Here is a 19,363-nt window from a genome sequence, read left to right on the forward strand (position 1 = left end):
ACACAACACCTATCGGACACGTGGATACGACTTCAATTAGAAGTGTCCATGCAACAAAGAGATTAATTAAGTTTCAGTTTTTATTAAGCTATTGTTGATACAAGTTTTTTTTTTTGACGTTAAAGACAATTTCATTAACGAAGGTCTGGCAACAAATCAAATGCCAAGACTGCAGAAATATAAGGCGGAGTTTCTTCGATCCATATGCAATCTGAATTTTTAAGAGCATATTTAACTACATAATGAGCAGCTTGGTTGGCTTCACGCCTAACATGCAAAAAATTTAAACTACGAAAACTACCCTTAAAACTAATACAATCTCGAATAACAGAGCCAACATAGTTGGGAGCTATTGTTGATACAAGTTAATCATACTTTTTTGGGATTAAAAGAAAAAAGACGATCCTGATGAGTCGCTGCAATTTTAGCAAAATCATAGTGTCACCGTTATTTTGCAAGCGAAGTTAAATATATACTTGGTCGATGTGAAAGATAAAGCCAATGTGGTGTTCAACTAGTCAAGTTTAAACTTTAAAGAGTTTAACAACTTTTGTTGGTGTTTGTCTTGTTTAGGAATATATCAACGGAACATAACAGGATGGTTGGTTACATGTTCACTCTCCCACCATCATATTATTGCACGTAAATTTTAAGGGTCTTCAAGTTCTGATCCGATTAAGTTATTTAGGGCTGAGTTTATTCATTTTTTAAAATTAGATTGTGTGTGTTTTATTTTTGACTAAGGTTTGTTTTTGTGTTGGTTATCAACAACAACAAATTAGAAAACCATTTCCCAGGTTGAGACGTGTCATGAGGACAAATCACAAATCTGCCAATGTACGTATGCAATCCCATAATTCTGATATGAATATGAGTAAGACAAGATGTATTGTTGAATGCTTGTAACCAAACAGAAAATCGTGCTCTCAGCCTCAAGGTACACGAATAGTCTAAGCAAAAATTGAGAGGCCATGCTTGTCGACATGATAGCATGAATTTTAGTTCACACAAATATACAGTTTATAAGATTATTACATAATTAAAACTATCAGCTTTATCTGAAATTGGACGTCTATGATTATTGTTATAACCTGAGTTGTTTATGTCATATTCTACAATGGAATACAAATAAATAACATTAAGACTATTGAAATAAGTGGATCACTGGGCATATATGTGTGTGGTTTATACTTAGGTACATGAGTTTATTTAGCATTATTAGGAAATTTTAAATTGCTACCAACTAGCACCAACGTCAAAAAAGAGGATGGGTAATATTAGGTTGCAGTCACATTAGTTATTTAGTGGAGAAATTAGGTGAACATATGTATGAATCTAGAATATGGATACTCAACGAAAAGGAACCCGATGCAAAGGGAGCATTACATCCCTTGAATTGAAGTTCTACATTAATTTCAACCAATTGTTCCTGAAATGATAGGAGACCAATGACACCAAAAATTTGAAACTTTGTAGAGTGGTTAGTGGAAAGGCCACTAAGTGGACTTTTATATACGAGTACTACGGAAGAAAATGTGAGGCCAGCAGTCACATCACATTACCATGAGTTTTGGAAATGCTATAATTATGTATAATAAAGGGTGTGATAATTATATATGTAAGAGAGGAATAGTATTACAGTATCAACCGTTAAAAAACATTACATTATCGAAAAAATAATCAAATAAAGAACAGTATTATGGCCAGTATTATAGCACATGATAAATCACCAACTGAACTAAATTGACACGCAGTAACTAGGTACAGACAGATAGTTGTTGTATAACATGCATAATGTCAGTCTCAAGTGCACAGAAGTTAAGATGCAACACCAATTCAACGACATCTTCACACAATCAATTGCACATTTTCTAATGCAACCAGATCAAATAATTTAAACTTGATTGCAAAATTAAAGCTACAGATATAGTGAATCTTAATACAAGGTTGGGTATAGAACTTCCATATTCTTGGGTTTCTATTGTCCATAAAAACTGCTATCACTGCCTTTCCTAACGGCTTTGTATAACATGTAATTCTACCAACGCCTAACATTTCTTACTTTTTAACATACATGGTATAAGATGGTCTAAAATGTTGCAATGATAATGATATGTAAGCTTAATAACCCCACATCATAACTATAAATGAAACAAGGGTACATTAGCTTCAATTCCAGCATAAGTCGTATTTACAACATATCTTCCTGTGTTATATTGGAATGGAGGATTTCATTCTTCTGGCATTGCATTCATGGCAAGGCCTTTTATCACGTGTCGGCATTGAAACCTGTGATGTAGAAGGTGCAAATCATTTCAAAGTCATCAAGAAGCCATATAATGAAAGAGGATGGAAGCAATAAAATTGGTAGATATGAAATGAAATACTATTTAGAAAGGTCCGAAATGTCAAACAGCAAGGCAAATTTATTGTCCCTTGGCAAACAGTAATGATATGCTCTGACTAGATATACTGTAAATAGAAGGAAAAAAAAATCTAACAATGACAAAATATACTAGTAACAATATAATGTGCCACATCGCGAATGAGCAAAAGAATTTTACAGTGACGTGTTTTCTGCAAGTTTTCACCTCCACCAACAAATATACATTTACTAGTTATAAACAGGTAATTTGGTAAGTAGCAGCGTATAAAAGGCAATTCATCTAAGCAAAAATGCGTCATCATCAGATAAATATTCATATCATAAGAAAGTTACCAGATCCAATCTTCTGAAGTAGAAGCAGCCACTTCTTGATCCTGGTTCCGGCACTTAATCAGTAGCCTGAGAGGCACAATCTGAGGTGAAAATGCAGTTCAGTTGCTGGCAATACATGCAATAAGCCCCTCCAAAAAGGTGCGACATAGAAACATATAATGCATAACAACCTATTACTAAGAATTGGGAACCTCAGTCTAATAAAAAAAAATTAGTTTACATCTCATTTTAAGACAAACAAACAACATTTATATTAAAACCAATTTCATTTTCATGCTTCAACAGGCTTATTCCCTCGTAGGGGTGTATTTAATCTGTTCCATTCTTCACCATGTTAAACAGATTCTGGAAATGCCAAACGCCCCTTAAAGATACACCGAAAGATTTAATTTTTTTTTGTCCTAAATAAACGGTCTTAAGCTTACTCAGGGGGCGAGAGAAAAACAACTTGTTTCAGTTCCAAAGGAAAACAAGTCAACGGGAACAACAAAAGCATCAACTAAAGTTATAGCTTAAAAGAAATTAAAGAGTGATCATATTAATGATTTAATGATGAATTACAAATTGCCACGAGTTTCATTGAGCTCACAGCTACATCTGTCTATGTGTGAGTGTGTAAATTATGTATTCACTTTATCATTCATATACAAAAGAAAAAAGTCCACCATATTTGAACTCAGAAAGCAGCAAACATATAGATAGCACTTGCTATCTTCTTTACCAAGTAAAGAAGTTATCAACATCACTCACTATAAGGACAACACTAACAAATACAGCATATAATGCCCTATGCAGACAGGAACCATCATATACTTCAAATCTATAAAATAAAATAACCACAAATTAAATATGTCCTCAATGTCTAGTTTACCTTTTTGTTGTACTTGAAATCACGTTTGGGCAGAAAATGTTGAGGCTGGTTGAAAGAAGAAGGGGCCTTAATTAATACAAACAGTTTGTTAGGACCTACACAAAAGCAAGTCAAATGTAATCATCCTGTCATTATAGAATAAAGCAAAACAAATAAATGAGATAACAAAAAAAAAATTCCTTCAAACTAATAGTAACATTCAAACTAGTACTTCAAAGATATACCAGACATCAAGTTGGTCTGGTCCAACAGGGATTTTTGGACATCAATTTGACCCTGAAGTGTTTTTACCAACGTCAATTCAGTCCCAGAAAATGTATTAAAACATCAATTTGATCCGAAATTGATGCTTATTTACGCTACAAAAGACGAAACTGATGTCCAAAATTTTTAAAGGACCAACTCAATCAATGTCTCGTGTATGGTTGGAGCACCAATTGCAGTATTGAATCTTCATATCTATTCTTCAAAATGAATGTTTATCAACTAGGAAAGTCAATAACTACCAGGATAAGTAACAGACCCAGCATCCTTTGATATCAATGTTCGAATCGCCTGTTAAAAAAAACACAAAAACATGACCACGCGCAAAGCACATTCCATCCCAATCCAAAAATCCAAAACACCAAAAGAAACAACAAGGCTAATTAACGAACCTTTCTCGAAAGAGCCTCTGCAGCTTTGCTCCTAGCAAAATCATCCTCAGCATTGGCAACACCAGTTCGACGTGGAAATTCCAATACATAAACATTCTGAGGTCTAAGGGAGCTACCACCAAGAGCCAAAATGACTCCATCTATGTTATGACACTCGTTGATAATCACTTTAAGCGCAGTTTGTAATTTCGAAAGAGAACTCATCAATTTATCCAATCTCTTTATTCCTACTTTGATTTCCCTCATTCTACTCACATGCATTCTCCTAAACGACGCCTTCACTTCATTTCCCTTATCTATCTCCTAACATCAACAAATTCAAATTCAAAGCAAATCACAAACATAATTAGATATCAATTAACCACTTAATTCAAACAATTTCCACATGAACAAAAACAGTGTTTATTAACTATCGACTATAACACTATAGCGTAGCAAAATTTGAACAAATGGCTATTGTTCTGCAATACACAGCCTCTTAACCAACATTTCTGATTGAAGGTGCGTAAGGTGTCTGACAAGTGTCGGTGCCCGAGACCAACACATGAGTTTAAATCAAATTATGTCATTTTTTCAAATTACTATAGGTGTGGACGTGTCAGTGTCATGTGTATAGCATGTCCTATAAAAATAAAATGAATTACCAGTTGTTTATACTCGGAATGCATTGAATCAAACTCAACGCTCATATCCTGAACTGTGCTGCATAAACAAAATGCGCCTAATGGTGAAAATTGAAAACAAAATGAAGAAAAGAGAAAAAAAATTAGAAGAGGGGATTGGTTAGAAATTACGAGGGGATTTGCTGGTGCATGTAAAGAACGAAGGCAATGACGTCGTAGATGGTGTGAAAGATTACGGAGGAATCGATGGTGTCTGGTGCGGTGTAGATCTCGGCGAGATCCATCATCTCCGGTGCCGTCTTCGACATTGCTCATTCACCGTTGCTCAATTCAAATGTTAATTTCGAACAAAATACCCGCCAATTATTGGGCTTAGATACTACCGAATAATTAAGGCCCAACGAAGAAAACCGCTTAAAAAATTCTTTTCTCATCCTCCATCCTTCTTGCGTACCCTGTTTTTGAAAAAAGAAACATTCAAACTCCTTTGTGGTTCAACCGTTTTTTAATGAGAAGTTCGAAACACTGTGAATTTTTTAATTTTTCGTTTAAAAAAATCTTATTTAATTTAATATACCGACATAGTGAAAAAAAAAAGGATAATGATGTATATCACGAAAACTTACTCACGAGAGCATCGCGAACAGGCAAACATGTTTGGATCGCATGCATCTTGTAAAATGAAAGATCTAAAGGTCTAAGGCTCGACCCGCCTGAACAAAATTGGTGTCGATCATAAAATCTCTTTACATGAGATTTCTTATAAATCTCTTTACCAGATCATAAAATCGAAAAGAACATTTAAAAAATAGAATGTGTCTAATACGAATTTCTTAAAAATGATTCAAAGGTTAACCTTTACTGTTTTTAATAAAAACAATTATAATAAAAAATGTTTTTTTTTTAAATAAAGAGATGTTAATTTGTTTTTGAAACAAAAGAGATGTTAAATAAATCTAATGTTTATTTCAAATTTATTAAATATAGAAATGATCCTCTTTAAACTTGACCCATATTAAACAATCCTTAAAAAACAAATCATCAAAATCAAATATATGGAATGAAAAACTCCAATTCTTCTATATAATAAATATCTCAAATTTCCTTTTTTTTTTTTTTTTTTAAATTTTTCTATGAAATGATTTCTCTTGAATTTCCATAAACCCTATACTTTACTCTTTTCTTTCGTTCATTCATAATCATAGCTGCTCTAACCCTCCCTTCGTTGCTGCTTTACATTACGAAGAAATGGCGTCAACAACAACATCATTAGGAAGCGCTTTTCTCTCTGCAACTGTTGAAGATTTATTGCAGAAACTCTCTTCCTCAGAGTTCATCGATTACGTCAAATACAGTAAGTTAGACCTCTTGAAACTCACCGTGTTCGAGACTTCGCTTCTCACTCTTCGTTCAGTTCTTCACGATGCTGAGCAGAAGCATTTCTTCAATCCTCAAGTCAAAATTTGGATGGATGAATTGTACTACGCAATCTCAGTTGCAGATGATTTAATCGATGAAATTGGTTACGATTCCCTGCAATGCAAGATGGAGAATACTCAACCTGAACGGGATTTCAATTATCCATTGAAGTTGATGTGTCTAAGGCTGCAACGTTTTGTTCAACAAATTGATATCCTTCGTTTGCAATCCGTAAGTGCTAGGGTTTCTTTTTATAGAATGCGTTCAAATTCAGTGGTAAATGAATCTGTGATAGTTGGTAGGAATGGTGATAAAAAGAGATTGATGAATATGTTGTTGTCTAATGGTGGCACGAGCGGTAGTTATAACAACATAGGTGTGGTCGCTGTTCTAGGTGTTGGAGGGGTTGGTAAAACGACACTTGCTCAACTTGTTTATAATGATAAAGAAATTAGCGAGCATTTTGATTTGAAAACATGGGTTCATGTATTCGAGGATTTTGATATTGTGAGAGTTATCAAAGCTCTCCTTGCATCTGTATGTCCAATAACTTACGATAGCAATAATCTTGATTATCTTCGGCTTGAGTTAAAGCAGAAACTGAAGTGTAGAAGATTTTTGTTTGTGTTGGATGACCTATGGAATGTTAGTTATAATGATTGGCATGAATTAGTGACACCCTTATTTGATGGAAAATCTGGGAGTAGGGTGATCATTACAACACGCCAAGAAAGAGTTGCTGAAGTTGCTCATACATTTCCTATCCATAAATTAGAACCTCTATCATATGAAGACTGTTGGTCTTTACTCTCCAAGCATGCATTTGGAAGTGAAAATTGTGGTGGCAATAAAGACTCAAATCTAGAAGCAATTGGCAGGAAGATTGCAAGAAAGTGTCGAGGATTGCCACTTGCTGCTAAAACACTTGGAGGGCTTTTATCTTCAAAGGTAAATGCAAAGGAGTGGAATGAAATTTTGATCAACAACATACGGAACATACCAAATGATAGTATTCTGCCATCTTTGCTTCTGAGTTATCAATATCTTCCTTCTCATTTGAAAAGATGTTTTGCCTGTTGCTCAATTTTTCCGAAGGGTTATTCCTTTGATAGGAAGCAATTGATTTTGTTGTGGATGGCAGAAGGCTTCCTTGAACATTCCCAGGGTGAAAAAACACTAGAAGAAGTAGGTGATGACTGCTTTGTTGAATTGTTATCGAGGTTCTTCATTCAACAATCGAATGATGACACTGAGAGAAAAAAGTTTGTCATGCACGACCTTCTCTATGATCTAGCTGTTGTTGTATCTGGGAAAAGTTGTTGCAAGCTTGAATATGGTGGTAGCATCTCTGAAAATGTTCACCATTTGTCATGCATTCAAGAAGAGTACGACACTTTCAAGAAGTTTGAGATTTTCTATGACTCTGAATGCTTGCGAAGCTTCACCGTGTTACCATATTCAATTTATAGCTTGTTGCATTTGCGGTATCTCGATCTTTCTTACACTGAAATTAAAAGCTTGCCAGATTCAATATGTGACCTTTACTATCTGCAAACCTTGAATTTATCAATGTGCCCAGCACTCACTGAATTGCCGGTAGATATTGGAAAGTTAGTTAATTTACGCCACCTTAATATCAGCAGTACAAACATTAGCAAGATGCCAATGCAAATTGTTAGACTGGAAAACCTTCAAACTCTAACTGTTTTTGTGGTGGGCGACCAAGAAGTTGGATTAAGTGTGAGAGAGCTTCGGAAGTTTCCTAACCTACGAGGAAAACTATGCATCCAAAACTTGCATAATGTCACTGATGTTAGTGAGGCGTGTGATGCCAACTTGAAGAGCTAAGAACACCTTGAGGAGTTAGAGCTATATTGGGGCGAAGAGTACAAAGATTCACCAATAGACAAAGTAGTTCTTGATGTGTTGCAACCATCAACAAACCTGAAGAAATTGAGCATTGACATTTATGGAGGGACAAGCTTTCCAAGTTGGTTGGGAGATTCTTCATTTTCTAACATGGTGTACTTATGCATAAGTTGTTGCGAGTATTGCGCGACACTTCCTCCACTAGGGCAACTACCTTCTCTCAAGGATCTAAGTATATCAGGTATGTCAATGTTGGAGACAATTGGCCAAGAGTTCTATGGCATGTCAGGAGGAGGTTTTAATTCTCCATTCCAACCATTTCCATCTCTTGAGCATCTAACAATTTCCTTCATGTCTCATTGGAAGGAATGGCTTCCCTTTGGAGGCAACACATTTCCGTTTCCTCGGCTTAAAACTCTGAATTTCGAGCAATGTCCTGAGCTTAGGGGACATTTGCCTTATCATCTTTCTTCCATTGAAGAGATTACAATAATTGGTTGTGATCGTCTTCTGGCAACATCACCGACTCTTCATTGCCTCTCATCAGTAAAATCTTTAGATGTTCATTCTCGAGGGTCTACTGATTGGTCATTGTTTGAAAGTGATTATGCATGTCTTCTTCAGCGTGTAAAAATATGGAACTTTCAGACGATGTTGTCTCTACCTAAAATGTTTATGAGCACCACTTTTCTTCAACATTTGGAACTCTATCATATTCCATTTCTCACTGCATTTCCAGATGATGGCCTACCTACTTCTTTGCAGTCGCTACATATTATTAACTGTGAGAATTTAGCATTCCTGCCACCTGAAACATGGAGCAAGTACACATCACTTGTGACTTTGGAGCTAGATTATTCCTGTGATGCACTTACCTCATTCCCACTGAATGGTTTCCCTGTGCTCCAAAGGCTTTACATTCCAGGTTGTAGGAGTCTGCAATGCTTTTTTATTTCAGAAATTTCTTCCCATTGCCCGTCAACCCTCCAATCACTCCAGGTCTCTCTCTGTGACACACTTAAATCATTTCCTCAGAGGCTGGACACTCTCACTTCTCTTGAAAGCTTGACTCTCAATCATTTATTGCTATGTTGCGAAGGAGCTTGCCTCCCTCCCAAATTACGTTTAATTGACATTAAATCATTGAGAACAACAACGCCTGCGACCGGATGGGGTCTCCAAAACCTTAATGCACTATCTGATTTGCATATTGGAGGTGATGATATTGTTAACACCTTGCTGAAGGAGCAGTTGCTGCCCATTTCTCTTGTGTCTCTGACAATAAATAATCTGTCTAAAAGGAAATCTTTACCAGGAAATGGACTTCAACACCTCTCATCCTTGGGAGATCTTAAATTTAAATCTTGTTCAAGGCTTAAATCATTGCCGGAAGACATGTTGCCTTCCTCTCTGAAATCACTTGTATTTGATTATTGCCCAAAACTCAAGTCCTTGCCAGACAGGTTGCCTTCCTCTCTGGAAATACTGGAGCTCGATGATTGTCGAAGACTTGGGTCACTGCCAAAAGACGGACTCCCTTCTTCTCTTAAGCGACTGAGCATTAGTCAGTGCCGTCTGTTGAAAGCAAGGTATAAAAATCAGAGAGGGGAGCATTGGTCCAACATTGCTCACATTCCTGTCATAAAAGTAGACAATGAATTGACAATATGATGAGCCATGGGATGGGAAGGAAGAATTGCAATCCCATTTCAGGTATGTTGTTCTTACACGTCCTTGCCTGTTAGTTACTTAGTTACAGGCCAAGAAGAATTTGAATTTTTCAATTATAGGAGGTACATAATGTAGTCAAGTTGACAATAATCAAATAGGTTTATAATGTTCATATAATAACTTACAAACTATGAGTAAACAATGACTCCTTGTCGTTCCTTGAGATTTTCAAAAATAATTTCATTAATGTCTATTTCATTTTCATGTACCATGCCCTCTATGTGATTTGATATTCCCTGTGAACTCAGTTTTTGCATGTTTTTTTATAATTTTCTTTTGCTGTAACTATTATTTCAGAGTCACTTGCTGTAATCTGGTTTGGATTTTTTTTTACTTCTCTATAAGACTCCCTGTATGTAACAAGAATGAAAACAAAATTTCTTAGTGGAGGATTGACTAACCAGATTCATTTTTTGAAATCATAATGTTTTTCCAATTTGAGATTAGATTTTACATTATTGGTAAAGTTTGTATGTGTCATTTTAATGTTTTTGGTTGTTAAGAGGGATGTCAATGGTAAGGTCTGCATAGTGCATATGCATTCACAGATGTTGTGCAGCTTATCATTTTTCTTAAAGAAGCAGCAACTTATTATTTTAGAATGCAAAATTTAGAAGCAAGAAAGTGCCTTTTACTGATAATCATTTTGCAGCAACTAGGAAAGTCTATATTGTTCTCCACAGGCTAAATCTTTGCAAGCTCAAAAACTTCCATTCTGCATGCATCTCTCATATTTTTAGATTCTCAAGCCTCGTGCTACATTTGTCTCATGAGATAAATTGAAAATTAGTATATATGAATGATTGACCCAATCTATATGTTAGAATTTCTTACATAAATATATCAGAAAATGATTGATCTCTAAAACTATGTCCAGGCAGAAATTAGATAGAGACACAACTTTTGCGTGTGAGAACTGAATACTTCATGATGAAATTTAATTTACAATTGTACCTAGTAGTGCGAGCCCCAATGATATGCACTTGCTGGTAGCAGCCAATAACTAGTGATTTCGGCCCAATTTTGGTAACATATCATGGTGAAGTTTATACTACTACTTAGTTTGATGGTTTTGTTAAATACTCATGCTGGTTTTGACAAGAAACACTTGAAGATGATTAGTTCATAATTTTGGAATTTTTGAAATTGTCCCAGTGGTCTCCTATGCACAGCTAGCGCTGTAAATATAATGTTTCAATAACTATAGCTTGATTTATGTTGCATTGATGGCAATTAATAATGCTGCAATGCATGATTTACTTGATCATTTTTGCAAAAACTACCTTGCCAATTAAAATGTTGCTATTACCATTGAATTAGCTGACCTACAAGTATTCTTTTGTCTTCTACCAATAAGCCTTGTATAATCAGTAGTATTTTAATGCTTATACTTGCTATGTTTACACAAATCTGTAAAGGTAGCTAGTGCATAGCTAAATTACATAAAAAAATTATCTTTCTAAGATCATTTAATATTTATTTTCTTAATGTCAATATATCACATTATGATTGCTTTTGAGAAATATAATTGACAAACAATGCTGATGGTCTATAATTTCAATGCTTACCAAGATTTTGTGTAGTTTATTAGTCTGAAGCTACCTTGCACGTGGAAGGTTATGATTAAAGCAATGATACAGTTTGATTTGTTACAGGTCATTGGTAAACCAGTCTATCTTGTGAGCAACCTACTAGGCAGATATGTTGGATTAATTTGTGCAGGTGTTAAAGGTGTTATATTGCTTAGTGACAATGCAATTCCTTTTTGGGGCTTTCTACCAAATCCTATAAAATATCCAGGAATCAAAATATTTTAATGGGCTGCAAGTATAAAGAGACTTACAGAATTGTTGTAGGCATTTTTTTTTTTTTTTAATTTATCTTTTCATTTGTCCTTTTTTACTTATTGTTTCAATATGTTAGTTATGGACTTCTGAAGAATTTTCATATCTTTTTCCCCTGATTGGTTTCTCTATTGGGTGTCTTGTTAAGCACTAGAGTTTCAACTCTACTAGGAGCTAGAAGTCCAAGAGCAGCACATGTGTCTGTTGCTATCTTCTGGGACTCTTTTGGTGAGTTCTATTGTTTCGTCTTTTGCAGGTTTTATCCTTAGTTGTATATTTAGAAATGAGTAGGACATGGTGAATTATGTATTTATCTTGCAAATATGGTTCCTCTGTTAAGTTTATATGTTTTATACTGGATTGTTTACATGCAACCGTTTCAGGTTGGCTCTTTCTTTTCTCTATTATGCATTTGGAATTCCAATTACCACTACAAAGCTAAGACTAAATACTTGAACTTAATCGATTAAAGTGGACAAGCTATCTTTATAGTTTAAGAAAACTAACAGATTAAGCTATGCAATCTTATTAAGATTAGGTACTAGTTTTGAACACATACCATGAATTAAAATGCACCCATTTCGTGGATTTCTATAATTGCTGACAATTAAGGCACCGGGAAAGGATATCTTAAGGAAGTTTTACGGTAAAAGACGAATTAGTTTAAGCAACTAATATGAATGCTGCAAAACTCGTAGATGAATCTGCCACCAGTAAAGTTTAAGGATCTGTTATAAATATTATGTATTTATTGATGTGAAATATGATGTCTTTAATTATATATAATATGATCGGAAATAGACATTTTTTCCTGTTTTTGTCGACAAATGAGGACCGTCTTTCGACCGAAAGAATGGTATTTTATGAAGTACAACTGAATGGATGTGAGGATAGAAGTTTTGCATGTGAGGATAGAAGTTTTGAGTGGATTCGAGAGGTTTTTTTAATTCTTTTTAAAAAAAATTAGCAACGAAACTCACATATTATGTGCGGAGAAGAGGGGTCATTGTATGTTCGATCCCGTGTCCTACAACAATAAATAAATGAGTATTACTTTTCCCACCCCATGCCTTTCCTCGCGCGCCCTATTTTTTTCCAATTTTGCCCCTGCTTCGGATTACGTTTTTCGGATTTGATTGTTAGAATTTTGCAGATGTTTCCGGATTGTAAAATCAGGAATACTGTTTTACCAGAAGTAAAAAAAATAAAATGCGAATAAAAATAATAAACAGAAATAAAAAGACATAAGCATAAAAAGAAATCATTTTATTAATATATGAACAATACATTACAATAATTTTCAAGCTTTCAAGCTTTTTAAGCTTATTACATCCTAAAACTATTTCTAATCCTATCCTATTACATAAGCTATACCAGTGGCTCCAGCTCTAACTCCAGCCACTGATGAAGAGGTAAGAGGGTGGGAGGAAAGAAGATGGCGGGGAAGAAGAAAAGCTGTTGGTGGGGAGACAGAGGGGGAACAGGTGCCTCTAGGGAACAAGAGACCATGATGGTCAACATGACACCCAGGCAAACCAACCTCAGATTCAGACTCACCCCTACCCTATTGACCGATCATATGACCCCTGATGGATTTCCAAAGAGGCCTATTTCTATGAAAGGCCAACGATGGAAACACATCGTTGTAGAAGAGGAGAAGAAGAGAAAGAAGAATGTGTGACTTGCATTGAGAAAATGATAGGGGAGGGATGGTTAAAAAACGTGTGGGAGGCCATAATTACGGTCAAAAAACGTGTAAAAACACGTTTTATGAAGCTGACCACCGCCCATAACGTTTATAAAATGTTTTCTTTGTGGTGCAGACCACCGTCCTAAACTTCTGGTGCAGTCCGGAAGATATAATCCGGAATTCACACGCACTCCGGATTACGTGTTCCGGAAAAAGACGATAATGGGGTGTCCCAAAGTGAAACTTGGGACGTTGTGTATGGTGAGGGTTGGTTCGGATTGTATAATCCGGATTGATTCAGCATTGGATTCTTCTGTGTGGCCCGCATTGCACCGACAATTTTTGTGGTCCACAGCGCCCAAATGCCTCTATAAATAGGGGTCCCTGATTTCATTACAAGTAAACTACACCTGGAAAAAAAATCATGGAATTCCCTGGCTTTGATCCGAACACCAAGCTAGCGGCAGTCTACTACAACGGTGGAACACCACCCCATCTGTTTAGGATTCGCGACGATGTCACCCTCTCCGGGCTGAAGGATGAGCTGGATCAAATCAACCGTCAACTCAACCACAGAGACACGAGGAGGGTGGTCGGTGTTAAATATCGATGTCCATTGTCCGACTCAGCCGGATCTATACGCTTCAGCCGGATGAAACTCACAAACGACGGCGACGTGAGAACCATGTTCTCTGTCTTTGGTCAGCACAGCGCTAGAGGACCGATCGAGTTAGACGCTTCGTTGGTTAGATCTGCTGAACAAATTCTGAAAAGTTTGCACCGGCCCAGGAACTACGAAGAGATCAGGGCTCTGCTGGAGGGACCAGAGGAGGAAGAAGTTAGTTTAGATGATCTGTGATAATGTGTTATGTTTTAATTAATCGTGTGTTTTATGTTGTTTTAATTGCGTGTTAGTTATGTGTTGTTGAATTAAGTTGTTGCATTATCTTTTAATTGCGTGTTTTATTGCGTGTTAGTTATATGTTGTTGAATTTAATTGCGTGTTTTATTTTGTTTTAATTTACGGCAAAGATGTTCATTTAATCGATAAAATAACCAAATATATGCTTTTCGGATTACTTAATCCGGAAAAACAGGGCGTAAGTACATTCCGGAAAACGTAATCCGGAATGCCTCAGCATAGGATTCTTTTCTATGGACCACATTGCACTAAGAGTTTATGTGGTCCACAACATCCAAGGACCTCTATAAATACATCCTCTTCGGTTTTCACCTTCAATACCATCAAAACACACAAACACATCAAAGTAAACCATGCAAATTTTTGTCATCAAGCTGAGGATCTTTCTCACGCTGTCGCGAATGGATGAGTTAACTCTCTATTTGACGGCATGATGAAGATCCTCAGCATGCTGTCAAAAATATATAGATAGTCCTTGATGCCTCTTTGATAGATAGATAACTCAAAAATATCAAGAGGTTTCTATGAGTTAGATCTTGCTGCCTGCCAGATGAATATGTCATTTGGCAAGGCAGCAGGATCTAACTCAAAGAAATCCTCTTGAAAACACCTTGCCTTTCTTCATTGTGTTGCAGATCTGACTCCAAAGAAGAGGTTCTTATGAACTCGATCATGTCGGTCTGCAGATCGTAACATGTCAGTTGGCAGGCCGGCAGGATCGAGTTCAAAAGCTCCTCTTCGAACCACCTTCCCAAAAGATTCATCATTTATGTTATTCAGGTGCGGTTCGGACTATATAATCCGAAAATACTTCGTGCATTCCGGATTATAAAATCCGGAACCGCTCGGTAAAAATTTGGTCGGTGACGTTTCACCAAAGCTTTGGCCGGTTAGTGGAGTTTTTTTTTTTGAATCAGCAAAATTTTATTAATAATTAGGTCTCTGCACAAGACGAACAGAGACCGATATTACAGAAAATACAAACTACAGGCGCCGTATAAAAGCGGAACACCTGAAAACAAACACCAACAACGACACCCCTGTGATCAACACCCAAAAGGACAACACCCACCAAAATAAACATCACCCTCTAAAATTGACTCCTATACTTACCGACCACTGAAAAACGACATCCAAAACACTCGTCGTCACTACTCGCCTCAAAAGAACACCCTTGAAAAGAGAAACCAGTCCTCATCCCCAACACCAAGCCTCCTTTGAAGAACTCTTTTTCCAAAGATCGATCAGTTTCCACCAACGCGCAATCTCCAGTCCACCGAAAGAACTCCTAAAAAGCCCAAAACTAAACTTGATCCAAAGAAGCCGACTCCCGATCTCGAATCAAAAGTGATCGGCCCACCAGACTTCAGAACAAATCAGAAGGGCACCCCTTACCCCCGATGCACCAGAGAAACACCGTAGCCAACCAAACAATAATGTCGCTAGACACCAACTCCCGATCTCGAAGCAAAATAACCGGCCCATCAGAATCCAGCACACAAAAGTAAGACAGACGACAAAATTGGCAGTGGAGAAAACATCAATCAAAAATGGAAAAATGCTCAGCTCGAAGGACACACCCTCAAAACATCCTAAACGTCTTAACAACCCAAAACTCAAAACATGCGCTAGCGACAACGAGTACCGACTCGAATAACAGAGGCAGCCACCAATAGAAGTCACTCACATCAACCACCCACCACCTCACCTAAGCAACACCCACCACCACATGTCATCACCCCCACCACCAAAACACACATTAACCCACCATTCTTTACCATCACGACGCATCACCACCACTACAGCATCAGCGCGTCTAACCATCACCACAACTGCATCACTACGCCGCCAAACAACCTCACCGAGAAAACAAGCAGCAACACTAACATAGATCTAGTCGAAGATGAAATCCAACAACAAAACACGGGCAGCGACGCCGGTTTGAAGCGGAAACACAACTCAGATCGTAAAAATGCGTCCGCCAATGACAAGGAGAAGGCGTCCGTCGCCGGAGAGAAGAGAACCAATGGTGAAGCGAAACGGTGAATCTGAATAGCACTTCCCGGAACTCGAAATCCGTGTCCTCCTCCTCACACCACATCACCACCACCATACAAACAAGGTGTTGGAATGACATAACGAAAAAGATCGAAACTAAATCTCATAAAAGAAACCTTGCCGTATCTTTCTCATCAGCCACCGAGGATTCAGATCCGGATCCGAAACTTCCACCACAAACTGCCACCAGCCACCACCATCACCGCCACAAACAACCATGCTATCCACCACAAAAAACAACCACCACGAGCTTCTGCAACTTCCTCCTAAAACAACCATTGCTGCTACAAATCCACCACCAAAAACCACCCCATAAACCTCCTATAGCACCAAGAAACAGCCCAAGCAAAACTTTCTGCGACAGCTGCCGGAAAGGAAAGAAAATAGAGGACCAGAAGGAAGCTCCTGATACAACACCCGAAAGCACCGTGAAAAGCCAAGACAGCAACCACCGCAAGCTCCCACGGCAGGTAACAAGATCTCCGAAAATCTCCGGATCTGAAACAGTTAAAGGCGCTGAAAACAGGGGCCACCGACGAGAGCACCGACGAGAGCACCGCCGTGAGGACAGCGGCACCAGGTGGTGCGGGTGGTCGAACCACCGTCACACCACCACCACCTCTGTCTACATCGTGAAAGACAAAGTTTGGAAAGGAGGAGGGCGTGTGTTGGCTTCTTAGAGAGAGGTCAGAGAAAATTTCTTAGAGAGAGAAAGTTCCTATCTCATTCATTAATATGCCGGTTAGTGGAGTTTGAATGCATTTTTTTATGGTTTTGAATGTGGAACACTTTTTATTTGACTGTAATTAAGACCTATGACTTATATAAGGCTATAAAAAGGCTTGGATCTTCAACGTTTTCCTTCATTCTTCTTCACCTCCTTTCTTACATTTTCTTCAAAAAAATTTAGTTTTTTAGGTAGCTTTTATCAGTCTTTGTGGTGTCATGGTCATTGTTGACCGCTCATACGACCCCTGCAATTGCATTTCAGCTTATGCGGGGGTCGTATAACGGTCAACAGAGACCCTTGACATCAAAGAAAGACACAAATTATTCATATCGTATTTGTCCGGATTTTATAATCCGGAAACACTAACAATCTGGTTCGGAATATGTAATCTGGACCAGGGGTATTTTTGGAATTTTTGCAGGGCGCGCTAGAAGGCCATAGGGTGGGAAAAGTAATACTTTAAATAAATATCCCCACAACCTTTCACAAATTATATGTCCGTCCAAGCAACAAGTGAAGACAAAAGTATTCACACATGATTTAGGCTTCAGCCTTCTTTTGTACTGCTAAAAAGAGAATGTTGCTCTTTGGGTCTCCACACTGTTCACATGCTCCTTAAAATTTCAAAAATACCTCTATACATAACTATCGAAAGTTGCATTCCAATGCTCTCGAATTTCTCGATTTCAAGATTTTAGGAAGTTATCTTCCGATTGGTGGCCTATTTATAACATGCATCTTTATTATGGCTATTGCAGGACACTACATCAACTACGTATTTTCTACTTCGTTGCTAAAGAAAAACTCGTAAGATGGCGCTCAATTGGAGATGCTCAGTTGGTGCCAATCCGAAAGAGAATAGACTCCAAAAACGGTTGTTTAAGGACACGATGTCTAAAAAATGAAAATAAAATTCATCATTTAAAGAAGAGGGTGAAAGAAAAAAAAATACCAAACCATCACCTTGATGGTTGGGGTTCTAAGGCAAGGACATTATCAAAAGAAAAAGTGAAGGAAAAAGATTTTGTATGGTTAGTTTTTGCATCATTAGGGCTGGAAATGAGTCGAGTCTAATCGAACTTGTTAGAGCTCGACCCGACTCGTTAAGAATTGGCTCGGTTCAAACCTCGGTTGGAGTTTGACACGAACTTTTTTTCAGCTCGATTTCGGCTCGTTTAAAGTTCACGAACAGTTTGGTTCGGCTCATTAGGTTCAATTCATTTGTTCAAAGCACATAACTTTAGGTATGGAAATGAAGAAAAAAAACCACTTGAATCACTAACTCAAAGGTTAAAGAATTTAAATTTTTGACCCATAAATATATTATAATTTATACCAATTTTTAATGGACTGGATGAGGCTATTATTACACATAGTATGTAACCACCCAAACCAATTTTGCCTTCTTGTGTCATATGTTTCTTTTATTATTGATAATCTTATCCTCTATTTTTCATGCATGTTTCGATGCGGGAATATTTTAGTTTTAAAATCCTTAAAAACTACAACTTGTGCATTGCGTTGTAGCTCATTTTTATCCTATTATTGTTAAGTGTTTGTCTTAATTTTTAAAGTATTATATATAATCAATTATCTAATTGTGTCAAATCAATTATATATAAATTTAAAAATATTTTTTAAGTGTTATCATTTTAGCAAATGATAACTAAAAAATAGTTAAGTACACCTTAAAGTGTAGCTTGCTAAAACACTCCCACATAAAAACTAGTGGGTGTGTTCTAGCATATATATATATGTATATATATAATTGAGTCATCTCGTGAATCAAACGAGTCCAACTTTATATAGCTCAAGTTCAGTTCAATTAGTTGACAAACTTAATTTTCAACTCAAGTTCGGCTCATTTGGTTCATGAACCAAGTTCGACAAATCAAATGTTGAATCGAATTACGAACTATAATCGAGTTGGTTCAGTTCATTGCCAGCCCTATGCATCATATAACAATGTTATTTTTGTATAATATTAGAGGTTCAATGCTAAAATAAGTGTCGAGTACATTTTAAGTTAAAAAAACTAACCCAATTCCACTATTATATGCATCGCCTAATAGTGAAATATTTTGAACTGAAGATCCTACTAATGAAGGAAAGTCCAACACTATTTTCATGGCATAAGTTGGAAACATGAAAGAAAAGGTTTGATTGGCATTTTCAAATAGAGTTCAATTATCAATCACTTTCGAATAAAAAATTCTTCAATAAATAGAGAT

General features: G+C 36.9%; 3 protein-coding genes and 1 pseudogene across 5 annotated transcripts; 3 read left to right on the plus strand and 1 right to left on the minus strand.

Moving 5' to 3' along the window:
* Positions 1 to 1,867: 1,867 nt before the first annotated feature.
* Positions 1,868 to 5,348, minus strand: LOC146910051 (non-structural protein). Of its 2 annotated transcripts, none has more exons than XM_085725103.1 (7): positions 5,041 to 5,348; positions 4,891 to 4,948; positions 4,247 to 4,549; positions 4,097 to 4,145; positions 3,591 to 3,685; positions 2,720 to 2,799; positions 1,868 to 2,289 (listed from the first exon to the last, which is right to left on the minus strand). In XM_085725103.1, exons 1-7 carry the CDS (start codon positions 5,175 to 5,177, stop codon positions 2,232 to 2,234), a joined length of 780 nt encoding a protein of 259 aa, XP_085581229.1. In that variant the 5' UTR covers positions 5,178 to 5,348; the 3' UTR covers positions 1,868 to 2,231. The 2 variants fall into 2 exon arrangements, 1 of the variants encoding a protein (XP_085581229.1); XR_015018375.1 differs by having other exon boundaries at positions 2,037 to 2,289; positions 2,720 to 2,785; positions 5,041 to 5,319.
* Positions 5,349 to 6,060: 712 nt separating this feature from the next.
* LOC146910052 (putative disease resistance protein At3g14460) lies at positions 6,061 to 9,828 on the plus strand. Its single transcript, XM_085730355.1, has one exon. It carries the CDS (start codon positions 8,308 to 8,310, stop codon positions 9,826 to 9,828), a length of 1,521 nt encoding a protein of 506 aa, XP_085586481.1. The 5' UTR covers positions 6,061 to 8,307.
* LOC146910053 (putative disease resistance RPP13-like protein 1 pseudogene) lies at positions 6,061 to 10,096 on the plus strand (annotated as a pseudogene). Its single transcript, XR_015020547.1, has one exon. The product of XR_015020547.1 is annotated as a putative disease resistance RPP13-like protein 1 pseudogene (transcript).
* A 3,750-nt stretch (positions 10,097 to 13,846) lies between these two features.
* Positions 13,847 to 17,038, plus strand: LOC146910054 (uncharacterized). The gene is made up of 2 exons (XM_085729405.1): positions 13,847 to 14,260; positions 16,910 to 17,038. The coding sequence occupies exons 1-2, from the start codon at positions 13,847 to 13,849 to the stop codon at positions 17,036 to 17,038; spliced, it is 543 nt and encodes a 180-aa protein (XP_085585531.1).
* The last annotated feature ends 2,325 nt before the right edge of the window (positions 17,039 to 19,363 follow it).

The sequence above is a fragment of the Medicago sativa genome, chromosome 7 (assembly GCF_051527215.1).
Source record: "Medicago sativa cultivar Bolivia chromosome 7, Bolivia_mono, whole genome shotgun sequence".
NCBI classification, from domain to species: domain Eukaryota; kingdom Viridiplantae; phylum Streptophyta; class Magnoliopsida; order Fabales; family Fabaceae; genus Medicago; species Medicago sativa.